A 21,617-nucleotide genomic window follows, 5' to 3' on the forward strand; every position below is an offset into this window, starting at 1 on the left:
TTGGGGGGGGAGGGGGTAAGAAGAGGGGGTAAGAAATTACAAAAGCATCCTGTATCATGAACTGGGGAAAATAAGAATTCTCTGTTCTTTAAAGAACTAAGAAATGGAAACTGTGTCATCTGGGCACAGAATTTTCCTTTTCTTTCACTCCATTTTCACAGCTGCAAAAATTGAGGTTGTGCCACTTGTATAGAACCTAGACACATTTTACAAAGGGAGTAGCAGAGCACTCCAAGACATCTACATCCAGCTGTAGTGTCCTCTTAAACTGCATGCAGAAAGCAAGAACAGCACATCTACACCTGATCTACTCAGAAATGCCAATTTTTTATTACACAATGGAGTAAAAGGATCTCCAACTTAAGATTTCAATCTCAAATGCAGCATTAAATAGCTTAAGGATGAAACAGGTCTAAACATCACAAAATCTAAGTATAAGAACTAAATCACATAAGTAAGACATAACAGCTGCTTATACATTTTCTACTAATTGTATTTAACCTCAAAAAAACCCTAACCACCCACAAAACCTACGAGGGGGGAACTCAGCAAAAAGAACATTACACAGGAAGATGTGAAGAGGTGGCAGGAGGGATGACGAACGAATAATGTAGGCAGGCAGAGGAAACTAGAGGGTTTTAAATGTAAACACATTTTAATATTTCCTAGTAAAAAGGATGCTATTCTGCTTAACTGATCTCTTTTAAAAAAAGAAGTCTCTGTCATCCTTCCCCATGTACTCCCTTGCAACACAAAAATGAGTGCTATTCTTAAAACTGACAACTGAACACTGATTTTTCAGCTGAAATTTATGAGTCTGTGTTTTAAAAATTCCTTTCTCCTGTCTTTATGTTCTTATAGACACTCACACGTGGCTTAACATGGATTTTGCACAATGAATGTTAATGTTGTGCATGAACTGGTGCAAATCACAGCCTGCCAGGCTGTCTTGCATTGCACTGCAATCCAGCACGTGCATAAAATGTACTTGCAGAGATCCAGCCGTTGGTTACTGAACATCTCAGGATTACAGAGATAACAAAGTCAACATATTTCTTTGCTTATCAGTTCAAAAAGTTGTGTGAATAAACAATTCAGCTCCATAATGTGCTTTTTTTAAAAAAACAACCTTTCTATGAATATGTTTCCAGGAGCTTTATATATGTATTTCATAATTTTTAATATATTCTAGTATTAAAACTTATTTTCCACTTAAACTAAGCAGAAAATATATTTTACACTGGGATCTGTGTACAGTGAAGCAGGCTTTTTAAAATTCCATATACTTCTAAAATTAGTAATTTAAACCAATGTTTTTGTGGGGTGAATACTAGACAAGCAAAGGTAAATCAGTAAAACTGATTACATTCAATGTGAAACCTATGACATATGCTAAATTAAAATGTAACAAAAACATGCTTCCAGTTTTATAAATATTACCAGTTATTTGTGATTTTATATAAAAAGTGTGGAAGACAGAAGTATGCTTTATAAACTGGCAGTGTTCCTTACAACTCTGTAGGGTATATAAAATTCTTAATGTGCTACAGAATTCCAGGCAATATCACAAATCTAAGAGTAACAACACTTTTCGGGGGGAGGGTTGGGGGAAGGAATAAAAAAAAAAACCTGAAAAGACCTAAAACTTGAGCAGATTAAAAGATTATATATACATATAGTTATGGGCAACCATAAGGTTCTGTTCTTTAAACAGCTTTGAGAAAAAAGTTGAAGAAGAAAAGAGGGGAAAGTGAGTTAACCTTTCTTCATCCTGTTCTGTATCCACACCTCTTTCCAAGCGCAGGCACTGCATTTATTAAGGTCTGTGAGCACCTCTCTGTTGGGCTTTCCCTATCAAGAGGATTCTGAATCTGGTCACTCAGCTTTTTGCATCCAGGTTTTTCTTTCCCTCCTCGGAGCAATGAGTCTTCCATCACGTGAAGCAATATATAATTATTGCCCTAAATTGGCCATGGAGTTGTGCATATGATGAGATATTTTTAAAGGATCAGCAGTGGAATGTGCATTTCTGGCTGGAGTCTGAACAGTTCCTTAAGAAAACAGTCATCAAACAAGAATCAACCTCTGTGACATGCACTGGGCTATCAGGAGTCTGCAGGGGCACAGCTATCATGTGCTGCACATTCCTCCCGTGTTGGGAGGAAGGAGACACAAAGGACTGGTCCTAATCCCCACCCCCAATGGTGTGATTAACTCATGATCACCACTCCCCTAGGGTTTTCTTAATGCTGACATAAATGTTCTTTAATAAGAAAAAAAAAAGCTATTTTTGTTCAGAGATTGATTTACACAACAGCTGCTTCTGCTCTTAAGTAGCACAGTTCACCCTAATTAATATGGAATCATATAACTATTATCGGTGAGACAGAACTGTCTTAATCCAAAACATTCTGCTGGAAGTATTTACTCAGCAAGCTTTCCAGTGTACAGACACACACAGTGTGTAGCTGTGCATTTGTTGGCCTTGGCTTCTTTTCTTCTTATCAAATCATAATGCTCATCACAACAAGCCCAGCTCTGTTTAGTTCAAGCTGAGTCCAAGCCCCTTGCTCACTTTTAAGGCAATTTTATAATGAAGCTAATCACTAATAAATATTCAGAACTCCTACATCCCCAGATAGAGTTTAAATCATTTGCTGAACTTGACAGTAACAACAAAAACAAAAAAAAGTGGAAGTCACATTAGGAAAATTTTGAACTGGGGATAAACCTAATTTACTCACAAGCAAATTCTATGCTAATTTTATATTGGAAATATATTTAAAATATATGCTTAAGGTATAACTGTACTTGGAGATATTCCAGTATATTATTGCTAATTAAGTAACTCGAATTAACTCCCTGCTCGATGCTATTACTCACATACGGTATAAAAATAGTTACAGCATTTTAAATGTGCCTTGCCCTACTACTTAAGTTGATTTTCAAACAAAAGCAAACCTGAATTCCTGTCTGCATACTACCTTTACCAAACCTAACTACTTATCTATACTAAACACTTATGTTATAACAAGGTCATATCAAAGTTACCAGAATATCTGGATGTTCACAAACTCTTGCTAAAAATCACAGTAAAAGAGGAAAGCAGGATGGCTCTGGTCTATGACTTTTCTAATCAAATGGAATACAGGAGTACCTGTTTGCCCTGGGAATTAGATAAAAAAAGATCCAATCCCCATGAATACAAATCAGCTATTTCAGGAGCAATAACTGCAGTTCAGTAGCAAAGGGAGAGCAAACACTTAATTTGAGGGTTGTGTTATTTTTAAACGTACCTTTTTTTCTTTTTTTTCTTTTCCCCTTCCCCCCCCTCCTTTTTGTTTCGAGTTGCATTTTCCTGGTCAGCACTGACAGAACCAGCCTGTTCTCATGTGAAACATTTGTGTCCACTCTTGTAATTTTGTCCTAGCAAGTATCAAACGAGTCTTTAATGGGATACAATTTATTCACTACAAGTTCTACCTTTGAAAAACAGTATCAATTACACTCCTAATGATCACAGAGATTTTCTGAGCTGAACAACCCCTAGTAATGGCATAATCTCATAGACTGAGGCAGGTTTGTTGCCTAACCAAAATTAAATGCTCCATCAGCTTTTTCTTTTTTAGAAAAAACAAAACCAAAAACTTTTATTTCCTTTCCTGGAAATGCCAAGTAGTGAGCAGTGTGTGATTTACAGCAGCCTGTATACAAAAGGAGATCCATAGAAAAATGGAATGCAACATCATGAGATGCCTTATCACAGCTCCCTTTGCGCCTGTTTGTTCCACAAGCACATGTTGGTCTGGGTGAACCACACCAGAGCCCAACACCAGAGTCCCCATTCCAGAAGGCAGGCACAGTGTTGCCATCAGAAGACAAAATTATTTTTATTCTACCCTGCTGTGGCATTAAGGCAAGTACCAGTTTCAGCCTTAGTCTTACTGGTCTTGGTTTTGGCTCTCAAAGAAGGGAGGGTTGTGCCAGCAGGCCTTTGGACATACACAACTGTGCACACGTAAGAAAGTGGAAACCACCAGAGTTTAGAAATATTTTTGTTCTGGCCTTTTGTTTGCTACCCCTTCGCAAAACAAATTCTAACGTCAAATAAACACAGTGGACTTAAACTGAGGCATCATTAGGTTTTCAATTATCTCACACAATCAGTCCTCTCCAAAGATAAATCAGAGCTGGAGCCATTAATGTGCTTTCCTGATTTAGGCATCCTTACCTAGTCTTGACTACCACTAATAATGTGTATGCAATGCTTGTAGCAGTCTCACACATCAGTCTTTCCTGTGCTTAAATTTGATGTGCTTTTCTTCAGTCAAACTGTAAGTGGAGTTGTGGACAGCCTAACTGGACTGATAAAATGGCTGTATGCACATAAATCCCAGTAGCTTGGTCCATAAGGAATGGTGCATGAATGTCTGCTGCAAGGGGCGTTTTGTGCATAGCGGCAAAGACAACAGAATGATTCCACCTGTAGTAAAGACCTACATAGAAAATTAGGCTCCAAAAGCTCCGACTGGATGGAAAGAAGTAATTGTAGCATTTATTAGATGAAACAAACAGTTTCGAATGGAACAACTGATCAGTACTGAGCTAAGCAGCTTGTACCTATGAAAACCCTCATATGTGCTGAATGTATGGACCCAGCCCTGCAAAAGATTTACATGACATGCAGATGATTCATGTGATCAGCCTATGACCAAGAATTCTTACTTTCTTCCACAATTCAGGACAGGACCTTCCTTTCAAAATGTGAGGCATTTTTTTTCTTATTATTACTTTTAGTAAGTGTAATCTTACTCTGATTGAGAAAGAGACTGACATCACTGAAGACTGGTGGCTGTTAGCCACAGAGGAGCTACGAGGCCACCAGTGATGTAAGCTCTCCCAGAAGCCACTTCCTACTTTTCCCTCTCCTTGTCCCTACAAGGCATGTGACCCAGCCCTGACCTGGAAGGATGAGAGGCAAGTTAGCTCTTTTTAGGTCTTTTCTTTAGCTCTTAGAGTAAGAATACTAGCAAGGGGGCCAATTAGTGCCAATTGCAGCAGTCATTTCTGCAATGACACTCGTCCATCGGGAACTCATCTGAGACAACCAAACAGCTTTCAAATAAGCCACCAAACAGCTGTCAGATGATACAGCATTTTGATCACTACTAACCTGAACACACTCAAACTAGAGACCTTGTGATGAAAGATGTATTCCATTCCCAGTGCCCAGAGCCATCAGTCCCTCAGGGCACTGATACAATTCTGTCTGAAGACAGCTTTTCAGGAAGTGGCTAAAATAACACAAGTCTTAGTAAACATCTGAAGAGAACGGAAGTCAGAAGGCATTAGTTAGGCAGTTAGTTACCCTGTCTGGTCTACCCACAGCATGAGAAGATTGAGCAGCCTGTCAACATCTGCCAGCTTTTTGTCTGTACCATTTTCTTCAGAGAGGATCCAACTTTAAGAAGTGAAAACCAGGAAGGTAATAGTGACAAAAAATGTCAGGGCTGAAAAATTGCAGAATCACTCCAAGAATGAAATAACCATCTGGAGAAATACTTTCTATGGTTTACCTTAAGCAGAAGTGGATATTTGCAAATTCTCTGAATCGGAGTCAGCAGATAACCCTCTAGTGGAATGTCTGTAGTCTTTCTGCCTCCCAACAGCATGCAACCCTACAATAAAAAACGGAAACAGATGTTACACACTTTGCTACAAAAAGCTTTCATATACTCTTTGACATAATTTTTTATTCCTGTAACACCTATTACAGTCAGAAAGCACTTTTCCACACCCAAGATACAGGAAATGGGACTTCATTCACCACTGCAATACAGCCATCAAGCCTGCAAAGTAAAATAAAATTTGCTGTGGAAAACAGTGGCTGTTGTAGAAAGATATTTTCCCAGAGAAATATTATACGGCTGGTGAATCAAAAAATGTCATAATGATACGATGACAATGAACAAACCTAGATGCACCATTACTGAAAAGAATCTAGCCTACTCCCACGATTGATACGTCTTGGTTCACTGTGTAAAACCTGCAGTGTTGGTTCAAAAAACTCTTGAAGGCTAAAATAAAGCCTGCTAACTAGTAATCATGTAATTAACTTGAGTCCAACCCTTATGCCTGGAGAAAATCAAAGTGGAATTGAAAGAAATGAGTCATCTGCATCACATCCACCAATTCTGTGGCAAAACATGATGTTTAAGCACAGCTGGACAAACAGCATGGGCACACAGTGGGTGGCTACCCAGCACGCATGTAGCTCAACCAATCACAGCACATGTTGCAACTTGCCCAACAAAAAAAGCTGTGGGACGTGCAGGCAAGGCCAACTTGTAGGTAGGAGGGGCAGGAGGCAATGACATTTAAGGGAATTGGGCTTCATTAATTCTGATGCTTATTAAAAACAAAACAAAGCAAAAAAAAAAATATTCAACAATAAACAAAAAAACCCAACACAAAAACAGAACAAAAAAAAGAGTCTCAGTATTAATTTTGTGAAGCTCTGACTTCCAAACAAAAAGAAGGTGAAGTGTATTTACCTACAAAAATGACTGCTCTCCCAGTGTTACTCACACACAATAATAAACAGAACAAATACTGGACCAAAACACCAAAGAAATCCAAGTTCAAACAGATTTTAGGTTAAGGAACAGAAGCAGCAACAGATCAACCCTTGCAATACTTGTGCCACGAGTTCACACAAATTTGGAGGGGCCCCGCATATCAGAATAATAATTTCACTGATAAATTTGCATACACTACCTCAAAACAAGTGATGGTAAAATTCTCAGCAGATAATGTAAATTAATTTCTCAGGATTGACATAGACAGGGAATATAAGAATTGGATTTGACATTTAAAAAAATTAATCTACAGTCCTTGACCTGTGCTTCTTTTGTCACAATAATCTATCATCTCTGTGTGATAAAAAAAATACTGAACTACTGTAAGCTTTTTATGCATTTCCCTGAAGACTGTGTTACTGGTTACTGCTAGAAACAGGTAGTGGACTCAGATGGACTTCAAATCTATTTCAGATCAACTACTCCACATTCCTATGTTTGACCATGAACTTGGACGATGATGCTCCAAAAATCATCCCAGTTGCAGATCGGTCCTGTCAATGGAAGCTGAAGTTTAAATTCAGTTCAGTCAAGATGTGCTTGCTTTAGGACATCACTGATAACATTTTCTCCTCTGAAATGTGTGCTGTGGCTCAGACACTTTGAAATTTAGTGATGTTTTGGCTGTAGTTCAACAATCCTCCACTTGAAGGAATGTTCACAGACATCATATATAAATCTCATTAGTACTAACTGGTACTTTTACAGACAATCGTCTGTAAAATAACCCTTCCCCAGGCTATTCTAGATCTGTGGCCTTGGCTACCAGCTCACAATGCTCCCTGTCCAATTTTCCAAGTCTCGAGTGATTCAGTCCTTCCCATCTCTTCTTTCAGCCCTCTCTCTAGCTCTGGGCTCAAAACTGCCCTTTAACACTTACTGATTTTTCAAACACATTCCCACATTCTGTGTTTCAGCAGCTGTGAGGGGGCAATCGGGCCAAATCTGTCCTCACAGGCAAAGCTTTGTATTTTAAGGCAGCTTTCTCTGCATGGTGGCATTATAGCATTGGTTTTAGGAGGCAGTGGAGAAGAGAAGGGAGGCCTGGAAGAAATTACAGCAGCCACCACAAAATAGACACTTCAGTGTATCCTCTCCTCCCATATTTACTGCTATTTTGAGAACCTCTTGGATTCAGGTGCCACAGCAAGACCCAGCAGACACTGTGACATCCTTTATGTGCCTCATAATCTGTTTGCCAGCTGCTGCTGGTAACACAGACAGGAGACTCCTGCCAATCTAGTGGAAGCAGAGAACACTCCGAATTTTGGGAAGGACAGTGTTTACATGCACTTTTGTTTCTCCTCTTCCTCGTTAGTTTCCCCCAACAGAGGCACTCAGAGGAACTCACAAAAAAGCAAAGGGGCATTTGGTGACTCAAACTAATGATTTAACAAGGTTTATTAAAATTCAGACTTGTCAAAAAGACTCTGACCACACAACAGCATGAGTGCTTGTCCCTGTTGCTCCCTCCAAGGTCTATATTTTGTGGCTGAAAGAATGCTCTGACCCTTTTGCTGTACTATATTGGGAAAGAGAAGGACATTGGCCGAAAGGGAAAAGGAAGAGCAGAAAGAGGGGCAGAAAGAAGAGCAGGTCCTTTGCAAAAGGATTGCCTTCCTTTTACCTCATAGCATTTACTAAGAGAAAAAGCTAATATGATAAATTAGTCTCTCACCTCCCAAATCCCATCCATTGCCAGGAAAGCAAGACACCCAAATATCAAAAAGAATAGGGCTGAAGGCTGTGAGGAGAAACAATCCAAGAAAAGAAAGAAAAATAAGGAATGTTGGGCAGAAGGCACCGTCTACAGGCAGTTTCTCCTCCCGGCTCAGCCCCTGTAGAGCCATTTGAAGGCTGTAGGACAGTCTCTCACAATATAGATGCTAATGCAACAGGGGTTGGATGGGAAGTTGGATCATTTTTTAAACAAGCAGCAACAGCAGAATCAACACAACTCATCCAGACTGCATGTCTTGCTCACAACCAGACTCACGGGGAAAAGAGTGTCAGAAGCAGGCCACATTTTGCTGGTGGGTCTGCAGATGGTGAACTGGTCAGAGAACTGAACAGAGAACCAGATCCACTGGGAACTAGTCAGAGTCCTGCTGCTGGCTTACTGCATTAGTTCTTTCACAACCTTTGCTCAAATTTTCTGTTGCTTCTTTAAAAAAAAAAAAAGTCTTCCCTGTTTCCACTGAAATCACTCATACTTGAGCTGTGCTTTGTTCTTGGCCTGAAAATCAAGTTCAATACCAATCCATCCTGAGTGCTGCATACCTAAAAGGGGTAATGTCTGGTAATATCTGCAAAACGTCCAGCATTCCTGGGATACCAAAGGGTTATTATGAATACAGTGTGAAGTCAGATTAGTAAGTCAAGGGTGCTAGAGAAGGTGCTTACCAGGAGGAATGTTCTCACTGTTGGGATCTTGTTCAATTCCATCAGCAGTCTGAGTGCTTTCTCGTGGTTGCTGCAATACTCCTCGTACACAAAGAATTTGTCTTTCTGCAAGGAAAAACATAGTAACTTACTGACACAGACAAAACTGGAGTGATTATTTTGTCATACTCTGAAACCTTATTTTTTGCAAAGGGGTGAGCACTCAGAGTGGCATTAGGGTTGCAGTTTATGTGAAGCATGTGATACTCCTCTAATATGAATAATGTATAGAGGTGTTCCACTAATTCCTAACTGACTCTCTAGTAAGCTAACATCAGCTTTCTGAGCACAGACTTGCACCACTTTTCCTCTTAATGCATCAGTGAAATATTATTTGCTGAAATAATGGATTTTGCTATCTCAGGGATACTTGCACGTGTGTCAGGATATTGCATCAGAGTAGCCAGGAACAGAGTAAAGCCAGGGGCAAGGGGGCTGACATTTCTGAGCTGTGCTGACTACTCCAGCAGAAGGAAGAAACTGAGGTGGCTGGGAAGAACCAAGTCCTGGAAGAAGCTCAGAGATCTGGAGGGGAACCATAACAAAGCAACCAGCTGGAAATTCCCTGCCAGTCAGGGCTGAGGGGTAACCTCCAACAAGTTGGCTGGGGAAGTAGCAGACTTCACCATTTCAATGCAACACTAAGGAGTGGGTCAGCTGTCCATAACAGTTTTCCTAAATGGAAGGAGCTCATAAAAAACACACAAAATAACCAATGCATTACAGAAATTAAAGGAAGGGAAAGGTAGGTAGCTTCATAACTACATTACAGTACTTATACCGGAACATGTCACAACCACCAGCACGTAGTGGAGTGAAATCCCCTGTTAAGAAACATGGGTCAGCTGGTAGCACTAAGTTCTGCTTCACTGATCTTGATAGTCAAAGACAGTGCAACTTCTTCTAACTAAAATGACCAGAGATGCAGAACCCATTGCAAACATCAGATATCTGGAAACCCTGAAAGGATTCACAAAGAAGCCATAACAAGTGTTTCTGTGCCTGAATGATTCAGAAGCCCAAAAGATCAATCATTTTTTTGGGTGCTTCTCACAGTGGCAGTTTCTTTCCTGGTTCAGGTCTGCTTGTACACCACAATGCAGTGCCATGCAGAAGCACTCAGACATGCTACTTTGCCTATACAAGTAGTTTAGATGCATTAGCGCCACGTAGCATGTGAGGCTTTCCAGAGCTGGCACTTCGGGGCCATGTAGACAATGCCCTTCAGAGCTTGTTGTGGAATTCACGTAATTAATTTTCTATTTAGGATCCTGGCCTGAAAACATTGTATCTGAGCCTTTTCACTTCCCCAGAACTAAGAAGTAAATCTGAGTTTTGGTACAACTTCCAGCATTCTTCAGAGATGTAGAACTTCCTATGTTAGCTGAAGGTATCTGCAGCATTTAGCTAGTTGGAAGACAACTCAGAGTGATCCTTACAGAATGAAGGAACTAAGCAACATGAATCCATGGGAATACAGCTGCACTCCCAGGGCATTCCCTTCGATGCTGTCACATAGGAAAGACATAGTGCTAACATTAGTTTAGGAGCTAGAGGCACATGCTTAGAGACTGTCAAATGCTTTTGCATTTGGCTTATCACTAATCTGATTACATTTTCCCCCCCTTTTTGTACTTCCCAAAGGAAGAATTGCGATTAAATACATGTATGTCCAAACACAACAACAATGGTACAAAGCAAATAAAACAATAGCCACAAAGATCATGGTGCAAAGAGTTGGAATGCAGATGTTTGAGACTGTTATCCTTCATCCACAGATGTTCATATTAGCACTAAAGTTTAATACTGGGAAGCTGAAAAGAAACAAAAGCTTCTGACCACCAGATGCAGGAAAATGCAGGGCTGGGTCCATAGCACAGTAGAAAAGAAGCAATAGAGAGGCATGGGATTGTTTTAAACAATAAAAACTGGAGAGTTACAGAATGTGAAGACAGATATATGAGTTTCTCCTGCATTTCCCTCTCTCACCCCTCCTCAACTCCCTGAATGCACACAAGCAGCATGCTTAAAACTAAAAATAGTAACCATTAACACAACAGCATCCACCACATCAACACACACAATGTCACTGCTCAGGTTTCTGACTGCAGCTTTCAGTGCCTGGAGTTTTGGGAGGTTATATTTAGATCATGACAAAACCCCTTTGCTAAAGCTCAAGTCAGTACAATAATTATACACACACCAGAGTGCTTTCATTAAGTCTTTTCCAGCTGTCCCTCATGCATGAGACCCACAAATATGAGAACTATGCTTTAAATTACTCAGTGTCTGAAGTGCTTAATTTCCTCTCTGGGTGACATTCAGTCCTGGACTCTCCCATCTCCTGGTGAGGAAATTATCAGTTACATAATTACAGATGTTAGCCCAGGAATTCTGAACCTGCAGTTACTTTATATTAAAGTGCAATTATGGTCACAGATGTGACCACATAAAAATGGCACCTCCTTACTCAGCAAATCTGCTAGATACACAGCTAGACCTTCTGATTTTGGCTACAGAAGTAAGACTATACTGTTTCTTAGTTTAGATAAAATAGATCTTTACCCAGTAGTTTATTCCCCAATGTTATTTTGGGTGCATTAGCACTGCCCACAAATCAGTGCAAATTTGAAAAGTGTTTTGATTAGAAAAGCAAATAAGACACTTGAAAAATTGTAGCAACATATTTTCAACATGAAAAACCTAAAAAAAATATATAACTCTCAAAACAAGAACCTCATGACTGACAGTAAAACTGATCACTTATGCAACATTGCTCCTAAAAATGAGAACAAAACATGATTCCTTCAAACAGGTTTCTTGCTATTACTTCACCAAACCTCTAGTAAGATGACAATATCAGAAACTAAGTATCAGTAAATTCTGTGCCCTTCTCTGCAGACAGTCATACATTTTCATGACCTGCACAAAGAGCCTATGCTGATGAGGTGTGATTATCACAAAATCACTGTATAAGCTCTCTGATGTTAAAGATTAGTTCTCCATGCCATTCTATTGAAGGCTGCAGATTCAACTTAGAATAAATGTGTAAGTATGTTCTTTATTGTCTGTTGTGGACATACTGAAATTCTACCACCTACCATCACACAATGAACTTTTCATGATCACCTGATCAAATGGAGTACACAAGGTCTTCTAAAATAGAACTATTTTCCATATCTGGATATGAGAGCAAGTGTATTTCATCATCTGTTGAAATTCTTCAAAACTCAAGATTTGAACCCTTCTGAGCTGGAGATCCAGGGGAGAATGTCCTAGCATTTAACCCTATGCATTACAGTTTCATAATTCCTGTATTGTTGCATGTTTGATAAATAAGGAACACTGCAGAATTTATGAAATTTAACAGTAATAAAGTTACAAAATTACATGTTCATATACTGCATATATCAGGCTGGAATACAGTCAAATGACAGGATGTTAACACTTCTGGGTATTCAGCACCACTCTGAAACACAGTAGACGATTTGACAGCATCTCTCAGAAGTCCCCTAATTTTCATACACTCACTAATGAATACTAATGTATTAGTACAGCAAATCTTGTTGGTAGGCAATAATTCTAGTGAGCATTCAAGGCTTAACTAAGTCCATAAGTATGTTTTTCAGCAGCTGGCAGTCCTCACAACTGATCTAATTTTTAGACATGGTTTCAATATAACACTTTCTGACACTATTTTAATAATTGTCACAGCATAAATAAAAATTAAACAAATGGGGGTAGTTCATAAAGCTCTATGACTAATGAATGGAAGTATAATTGCTGTCTGCTCAAACCTGATGAACTGTGAAAGCATGAATTTTTGATGATGAAAGCATAATAGAACATATTTTGATAGAAAGTTGGCCTGTGGCTTAATGCAGTTAATAAGAATTTGAAGAACTGGCTATTATGTATGTGCTTCCTAATTTTCAAACATCTCAGGAGGGCTGCTCCAAGTGTAAAAAATGTGCAACTTCACATGTTTATACATGTAAATTAGGTAACTTTGCATTTAAATTACTCCAGCTTGTAACTGGGTGTACATAACTGATCTTGCATATACAGTATACTCTCTATATATTTCAGTCAGAGGATGGCACACATACATGATTGAAAGTCAGGCCAAGTTAAAAAACCCAAAAATCTACAACAAGAAGAATTTCACAGTATAAGAAACAAATTACAATGACAGAAGCAATGGTAGAATCACTAGATGCAATTGCACAGATTCTACACTGGATCTGTGATTTCCTGAATCACTTATCAGTATCAATCTGACTGGACCTGTTTGGCACATCTGATCATATTATAGATGTAGCAGGAGAACAAATAATACAACTCTGGCACAAAGTCAAATGACACTAAAGTAACTCATCAAAAGGTTCTAAACAACCTAGGACTGACAGGGTGAATTTATGTTGTATGATTACTTCATATTTTGTGTCTCTGGCATTCTTGAGCTAGATGAGAGTCCAAAAGCCAAATTCCATTTATTTTTAAGCTACAGAAGGCAGATACTCATTTATTCCACAGCAAAAGGATGCATGTGGTAACTTGTGCTGGATTTCATCAAGATAACCCACCTCACACTACCTTCCATTTACTGAAAGATAAATGTATGTGTAGACACTAACTACTGTAAATCATGTACTGTCTTTTTTAATTTTCATCTTTGAAGGTTTCAATTTACTCTTTATTTTAAAAGACACAGACAAATTATTAATTCACTGGAAACTGCTGCTTTTTTGAAACATTTGGAACCAAAGCAAACAAATTCTCGGCAATAAAATGTGATCAGCAGGGTGACAAAATAAGGAAAAAAATGCAATGGGAAAAGGAAGAGTTTATAAAAATATCTTGCTGTTTAGCTGAGTTTGATGTGGTTTCTATTGTTCTAACCTCATTCACAAGTTTTTTTCCCACCCTACCTACAACTTTCATACAAGACACACATTGTCATAGTATTGCCACAAGCCTTAGAGATTAGGGCTAGCTAAGGGGCATGGGAGCTTATGACAGGAAACTGCATTTTCAGATAGCATTAAATCATTGTACTTACAAATTTTAAGAAAACATTTCCCAGTTCATGCTGAGACTGAGGTTCTGGTTGTAAACAAAATTCCAGGGCAGCCAGGAACTCCTGGTGAACACCAAGAATGTCTTCAATGTTAGAAAATAAGATCTGAAACAAAAAACAATGCTAGCTGTTAATATATTGGAGCGCGTTTTGTTAAAGTAGTGGCTTCAAAATATTGTGACTTTAGACTTGCTGTGATAGCATCTAAAGCACAAGGACCTGTACAGAATTAAACACACTGTATTTGCCCCTTTCCTGGCCCACTATGGAAATCTTTATTGATACTGAAGTACCTTCTATAAATAAAGGTTATCTTTCCAGTTACTTGAGCATGATGAATGTGAATGTGAGCAATCTCTTTCAAATCTAGAGATTTCCTATGAGACCAACCAGGTGAATGGAATCACAAGGATTAAACTCACTTTGCAGGAGATAGAAGCAGGAAGTTGTTTGCCTTTCTTTCCCATACATTGGAAATAATTTTGTGTAAGAAAGGGACTTGAAGTTACCACACACCAATATGTACCTGTAAATAAGAGACCAAATCTCTGCCACGTGAGATCTAGCATTTCACTGACAAGAGTACAGAGCAGTGTAAAATGCTTGCAAACCACAAGAGCAGCATTTTAGAGTTCCCTTTCATTGATCTCAGTGGTTCTAAAAAGTGTATGTAATGGGATAGAGGGCCGTAGTTTAGACATGTACTGAAAGGTAACAGTGGAATCTCACAGCTAAATGGTCCTTAGTGATTTGAATATTCATGTGCTAAAGGGAATAAACTGCCAGGTTGAAAGCTGCTATAAACACATAAGCTTTATGAGTCTTAATAATATTCATCCAAAATATGAGAAGCAAGTGTGAATACACATACAGGAGATGGAATGTTACCTACACACGGGGAGAGGTCCTGATGCTTGGGGGGACAGCCATCAGTATTGACAGCCACTGAACAAAAGCCTAAATTGGTTAACTCTGGAGCCTGCAGTACTTACATATTGCAGACAACATTCTCTATCATGTTGTTTTAACTATGTCACTTGCAAAGGGAAGATGTGCAGTGCAGTCAAACCAGCTTTCACATTGGAAGCGGCTTCCCAGGTCTTGCACAGCGAATGACACTCCTCTGAACCCCAAAGCGTGCAGCCTGACAGGGACAGCCTTCATCTTCCTGGCATTCCGTGTGGGAAGTGATTGAGCCCAACAGCTTCCACCACATGCCTAAGTGCCTTATCATAACATGAAGCTGTTCAACTTCATTCAGGGGAATTCCTTCACCAGATGTGACACTGATTCAGCCTCGTGGATGGTGATACGGCAGTAATGCAGAAAAACAATAAAGTGTAAATTAAGCCTAATCATTGGAGACAGGAATGAAACCTCTATTCCTGGCTTAAAACCAGTTTCTCTCTGGTTTTGCAGCGCTAGACAAGATCAAGAATTCAAGGAGCGCTCCTTTCTGCATATAGCCAGGTTCAACTCTATACTTTCTGTTATTCAAAGATAAATAGAATATTTTCTCTCAAACTCCTCCTGCAAGCTGGCTGCATGTGCAAAGCAGAGACTGTTGCATCTTCCTTGTCTCAGTTCTTCTCTCACATCAGGAATACTGATATGGTACTATGCATATTTGGGCCTCACTGCTCCTTTTTAGTTCTGAATAAACTAAAAGATTCCAACACACTGAATTTGTGCTGATGGGCTCTGAACCAAAATAAAGGGCAGGGAGACAGGACCATCCAGAAACCTTCACATGCTAATTCAAGCAAAGCATACAATGGTTCTGTCACACGGCTGAAATTGATGTGATGACACAGTAGCCTCTGTCTGCATGGCTTTGCCAGAAGCTGTGCCAAATGGGGATTAACAAGGAAGAAGAAAACATCTGTCAGGGATGATTTTATCCTTCAGGAGCAGTCTTTGGGAGTGTATTTTTTGAACCCAGGAGTATCTGCATAATCTAACGAATTCTGTGGTGGTCAGTAGAGCTCTGCTTGCAGCAGAATTTGCAGATGAGAAGAGTCACTTGAAAATCAAGGCAGCAGAGAGACCTTGACTGCATGTGTTTCTGTATCTAATACACAGTTACCATTTATAAGCCCCTATGTCTGGAGTTTGCATACACCCTCAAGTTGTAGTGCCTTCAAGCTACTGTATCAGTAAAATGACCTCCGTGACCTGCTGTAAATGTAGCATAATAGTAACATATCAACGGAGTTATTCCCAGAGGAGGCAGTGAATAAACTAAAAACATTTTTTATGATGTTGCTGCAGCTGTTAGTCACTGGAGTACTTGCAAAATCTTGTCCTGGCACAGGACTCAACATGGTCTTTCTGGAAGGGGATACAGTGGCAAAGATTTGCTCCACCACTTACTGCCAGCTGTAGAAGAAACCTGCAAAAATACTGGGAGTAATAACCCAAATTATCCTAAAAAGTGCTTTCTCCTTCTACTCAGAGGTGAATGACTGCCAGAATACTCTATATTTTCATCTAGACATTTCAGTTGCTTGAAGACAGAGAGGAAAAGACAGGCTTCTCCTTACATAAGCTGCCAAACCATTTATACAGTCTCTGCTACAATTCTTGCTGCTGCCAGCCACCTCACAGCTCTCTGGTGACTCAAGATACATAATATTAGCAGGCAGAGTTACCAGAAGTGCCAACACAACCTTGCTTGTCCTGCTTCTACCAGCAAGGAGGGAGAAATGAGAGAGAAAGAAAGGAAGAAAAACCATCTTTCAACTGCAGGAAAGACAATGTAATTATCTGTGGTAGGGGGGAAGAAGGGGTGGGAGGGGGAGGTAATATTGAGTCTCATCAGGAAAATTGTGCTTTGTAATTCTATTTCACCAGCAAAAGGCATAGGCCCTTCATTACTGAAGAGAAGCTGCTATTGAAAATTAGGCATTGTAATAATAATTACAAATGAGGTCTCACAATAGCCTGAAAGAGACTCCCCAAGGCACTTCAAGAATGATGCAAAAAAGAAGTGGTGCTTCCCCAGAGGAGTGTGATGAAACTTCAGGTAAAAATACATTAAAATCAGCAGAGAAAATATAGATTCCTCTGCACAGGATTTGGGGGCACTGAGCCCAAGTATGTGACAGCTATAATTAATATTAATTAGGATGTTACATGAATAATGATAGAATAACAAATTTCATCAACATCTACAGCTGTTCATCAAATTGGCAAATGGTTGTGTAGGTTTATTTCCCATGCAGAGCTTATTTTTTGCACATTTGTCTGCACACAAGATCTTCTGTCACTCATCACTTGTCTATTTTTTCTTCAGCCACTCCCAAACTTACTTCAGACTCTAGATGGTGAGTTTCTGGGGGGCAGAAACTTCCAAATTTGAAGACAAGAGGCTTAACGCCACAAAGTTGCCAAGCCTTCTTGCTGATGTCAGTCAGTTGATACTAAAGTATTGCCAGCCTGCATAATGAATAGCAAAAATGGGGACTAGAGCCCTGCTAGGATCTCTGTTCATTCAGGTAATACTAGTAGGTGAAAGAGAGGATCCAGGCTTAGGAAAAACACATGCCAGCTGCACTAGTTCTGGCTGGAGTGATACACTTCTTACGGCATCCATAACCTCCCTTGGTCCTCCCAAAAGATCCAAAATTCCTTCCTACTAGACCACAAAGAGACATCCCTGCCTCCTTCTCATAAACCAAATCAGTTTCAGATTTGTAAAAGACAGCAGATGCAAGATGGCTAACTGAATACTGTCAAGCAAAATAGACAAGGGCTGTACATTCCCCGCCTTTCCTCTCAAAGACACTGAAAAGGCCTCTCTGTCCTCTACGCACCATTTCACAAATCTTGTCAAAAGTTAGTATCTCTGACAACACTATACTATTAAATTTTACTGATATTAGCTGGTGGGATGAAAACTTGCTGGAAGATGACAGCTATACCAATGGGCAAACAGATTGACAGATAAACTGTCAACATGAGCCTCTTTTCCCTAGAGAACCAATTTAATAATAAGCATTAATATGACATGAGGATATTTGATATTCATATCTCTGAATCTAGCCTCTCATTACATACAATTTTCCCTACCAAGAAAATGAGGGAGGCAGAATACCTTAACATTCTCCTCAGTTATGTACTTCTCAGCTTTGTCCACAGCATTCTGGCGGATTCGGTGAAGAAATGCCTGCAGAGAGAAAATATTATGTTCAAATGGCTTGATACATCTTGACTTCACTCTTTTATTATATCCTCTAGGTTCCCATCGATACAGTGCAGCTGATTACCTTTAAGACTGAAAGGATGTAAACATTTACCAAACCACCACTACAATTTTTAGACTAAGGGCTCAATTGAGGGTCATGGTGTTGGGTTTTGACTGGCCATAAACATCTTCTTCTGTTTAGACATAATTATCTGTTACTATGTAACAGTTTCATCCTGGCTCAAACTGGACATACACCACCAAGAGACCACAGCAAGGGTCTGTTTGATTTTTCTGTGAAGGTTTTCCCTGTCTTTAAGATGCAGCTGGTTTGACTTTGGGAGGTAGCACGCCTGATGCACATCAAGACACACATCAGGAAAAAGGACTGCAAAGAGTGACAAAAGGGAATTCACTCTGCTGGAGCTGAGGCATGTCAGAGCTATGAGTTAAGGTTGTGGACAAGTTCAACAGACTCAATACTTGGCAAAGGGAAATGGAAATCTCCAGACAATGCCTGGGATACCAGGCCAGATCCAAACGGACAGCGGTCCGAGTACCAGCCTTCAAAGCATAATTCTGGCTACGGAAGCTGGGACCTACTTGCATTTGCACTTAACACACACACAACATACTTGATCCAGCAGGAAGGGTTTAGCAAACTACACTTCATTGCATCTCTACCTCAAGTCTTCACTTTTTTAGCAGCTACTGGCTTAAGGGCATCTCTGACCTGAGAGTAGGGAATTTTACCTTCCACAGGCATCAGCAAAGAGAGTTGCAAATACCCACAGGTGAAACTGAAAGGAAGTCAGTGAGGACAGCTGTGATAAACTACATGACCCATGCACAGAAGGGTCGAGGGCTTTGCTTGCTCTCTGTTCTTGTTAGTGGTTTCTGACTTGCCTCCCACACAAAGGAATGAGTCCTGGGGAGTGCTGTGAACAAGGAAGAAAGGAACTTTTCTTACCCACCTGAGACAGAGAGGGGAAGCGGATCATTTCTTTGTATTTATGGTACAAAGCAGCTTTGTTACAGCTTGATAATAAAAGGCTTTTAAAGTTGAACTATTCCTGAGCAATGCCCATGTCAGCTGATGTACACTCAGCTTTTTCTTTCTTCCTTTTGCCTGTTGGGATTGGCAGCAGCTTACAACCTGGTAAGAAGCAATGTTGCTGAACCAAACTTAGAGCTTATGGAATGCTTTTGCCTCTGGTATTTTGGTGGGATGTGAACATGTCCCTCTGCTTGACTTCCAGCACTAAAAGGGGCATATCTCTGTTTCTGCTTAGCCATGGTTCTCTTGTCACTTGTCAGCCATTCACACTTTACAGGATAGGCATTAATAAAAAAAGATATTAATTAATGAGGTACATAGAACCTATATTTGTTTTCAGCCCTGCAACCTTAACTTGTTTTTGAGAAAATTTCAAGGACTATAACCACATTGCTCCTTTTCTATTGCTAAACAGGAAGGCTAGATTCTAGCCAGATATAGAGAGCTTGGAGCAGGTTGTGTAGACTAACAAGTCTGAAGAAGAGATTCCTGTGTTAAAGGGACAGGACATGTATGCCAGTAGTGGAAGAGGCATTTTATAAGAACCAGCCAGTCCACCTTACCAATAATTTGGCCAGGAACTGCTGCAATGTTAATGTACTGCCCAGCACCTTGGCAACAGTCAAGGAACTAGATGAAGTGCACAGCATGATGACTAATGGCAAGAGGATCGACAGGAATAGCTGTTGCCCTCCCACTTCAGTGTTGGGTGTGATATCTGAGCATTAATAACCAGGCATCTGACTTTTATGAGGTAGTACATCATATTAAAGTCACTCATTCTCAAAAGATAAGCCAGGCAGAGACTTTTCTTTGTTTTAATCACAACTCTGTTTGGAGACAGCAAATCCAATTGGAATGATTAATTAATCTACACAATTAGCAGCTTCACTGGTGACTAATAGTTACCTACATATTAGTCCCAGTATGGTTCGTCTAATAATAGAAAGCTGGTAAACAAGTGCAAATCACATTAACTGTTACAGGCTAGTCAAAAAAAAGCAGAGTCTATGTTAATTTAAAAAACCAACTTTTCTGTGACGCTTGTCTGAAAACATCATTTAATATGAGCATGAGAAAGGGAGAAAAGAGAGAGAAGAATCAAACAAAAAATTTGAAAGGCATAGAAGCAGGGAGACAGTAGAAAGGATGAAAGATGTAAGAGGAAGAGAGGCAGTCAACTTTGTAGATAGTTTGTCAAATATCCTTATAGCCTTTGATTTGTCTTGATGTGCATGAACAGCAGTCTCTCCACAAATAATAAAACAAGACAGTTACAACATATTGTGGCCCTAGAAATTTAGAAGTCTACTTTCCAAACTGCAGTCACCCCCAAAATACCAAAACTTCGTGGACGCAGAACTATTTCTTCCCCACCTTTCAATACTTTCTTATGTGCAAACACTCTTTTGCAACACGGTCATTCAAATTAAAAAGCATGATAAACACAAGCTATTAAAGAGCAGCTCATGGAGCTAATGTTGCATTCCCTGTTCACATGACAACACCACTATCCCCTCCAGGGATACATGGAAGCACAGGGTTCAGCTTTCTTGGGAGCTCTTGAAAAAACACTCATAGGACTTAAAGGATTCTGCAAATCATTCCTAGACACAGCAGGATGACCATGATCACCTCTCCTCCACTACCAAAAGCAGAACTCTCTTCCGTGGCATGCTGTTGGTTTCCTACAGTTAGAAACTGTCAGGGATTCAGGGAAGGACAGGGATTCAGCTTATGATACACGTACACTGAGACAACAATCACACACTAGATCAGTAAGAGACTGATGAAAAATAAGGAAGAGACAAACAGGCAAAAAAAGCAGACTCTGCTCCCTTCTCTCTGCTTCTTGTAAGCTGGATTACTCTAAGGTTAAAAATGTCACAAAAAAAAAAAACCCAACACAGAAATAAGATGATGGCAGATAACATGACATCTTTCCTTCTTATGCTGCATTTGCTCTCTTGCCATTCATACTGTTTTGCTGTGCTCACAGTGGGTCAGGTCTCCGAGCAACCCAAGTTGTACAGTGAACTCCTGCTTGCACAACGGAAGATGGGAGAAGGACTGACAAAGCCCATGGTTCCAGAATGAAAAAAACCCAAACATCTCACAGCTCCAAGTAGGGAAAAAAAAAAACAGGAAACCAGGCTGATAAATTTTCGTTCTTCTGATAAAGGTTTGTGAAGGTCTCATCTTCCATGCATATGT

At 39.8% G+C, this 21,617-nt stretch overlaps 1 protein-coding gene across 1 annotated transcript in view; it reads right to left on the minus strand.

The window, feature by feature from the left end:
* The window catches only part of PREX1 (phosphatidylinositol-3,4,5-trisphosphate-dependent Rac exchange factor 1), a gene marked incomplete at its 5' end in the record, with an annotated part of 140,668 nt that overhangs the window by 62,260 nt on the left and 56,791 nt on the right, over positions 1-21,617 (minus strand). The window contains 4 exons of the mRNA XM_009998770.1: positions 5,577-5,678; positions 9,042-9,146; positions 14,143-14,265; positions 18,257-18,328. Of these exons, the coding sequence (XP_009997072.1) occupies positions 5,577-5,678; positions 9,042-9,146; positions 14,143-14,265; positions 18,257-18,328 (402 nt within the window). The remainder of the gene's footprint in view (positions 1-5,576; positions 5,679-9,041; positions 9,147-14,142; positions 14,266-18,256; positions 18,329-21,617) is intronic.

This window comes from Chaetura pelagica, unplaced genomic scaffold (genome assembly GCF_000747805.2).
Source record: "Chaetura pelagica isolate M959 unplaced genomic scaffold, ChaPel_1.0 scaffold275, whole genome shotgun sequence".
Classification (NCBI taxonomy): Eukaryota; Metazoa; Chordata; class Aves; order Apodiformes; family Apodidae; genus Chaetura; species Chaetura pelagica.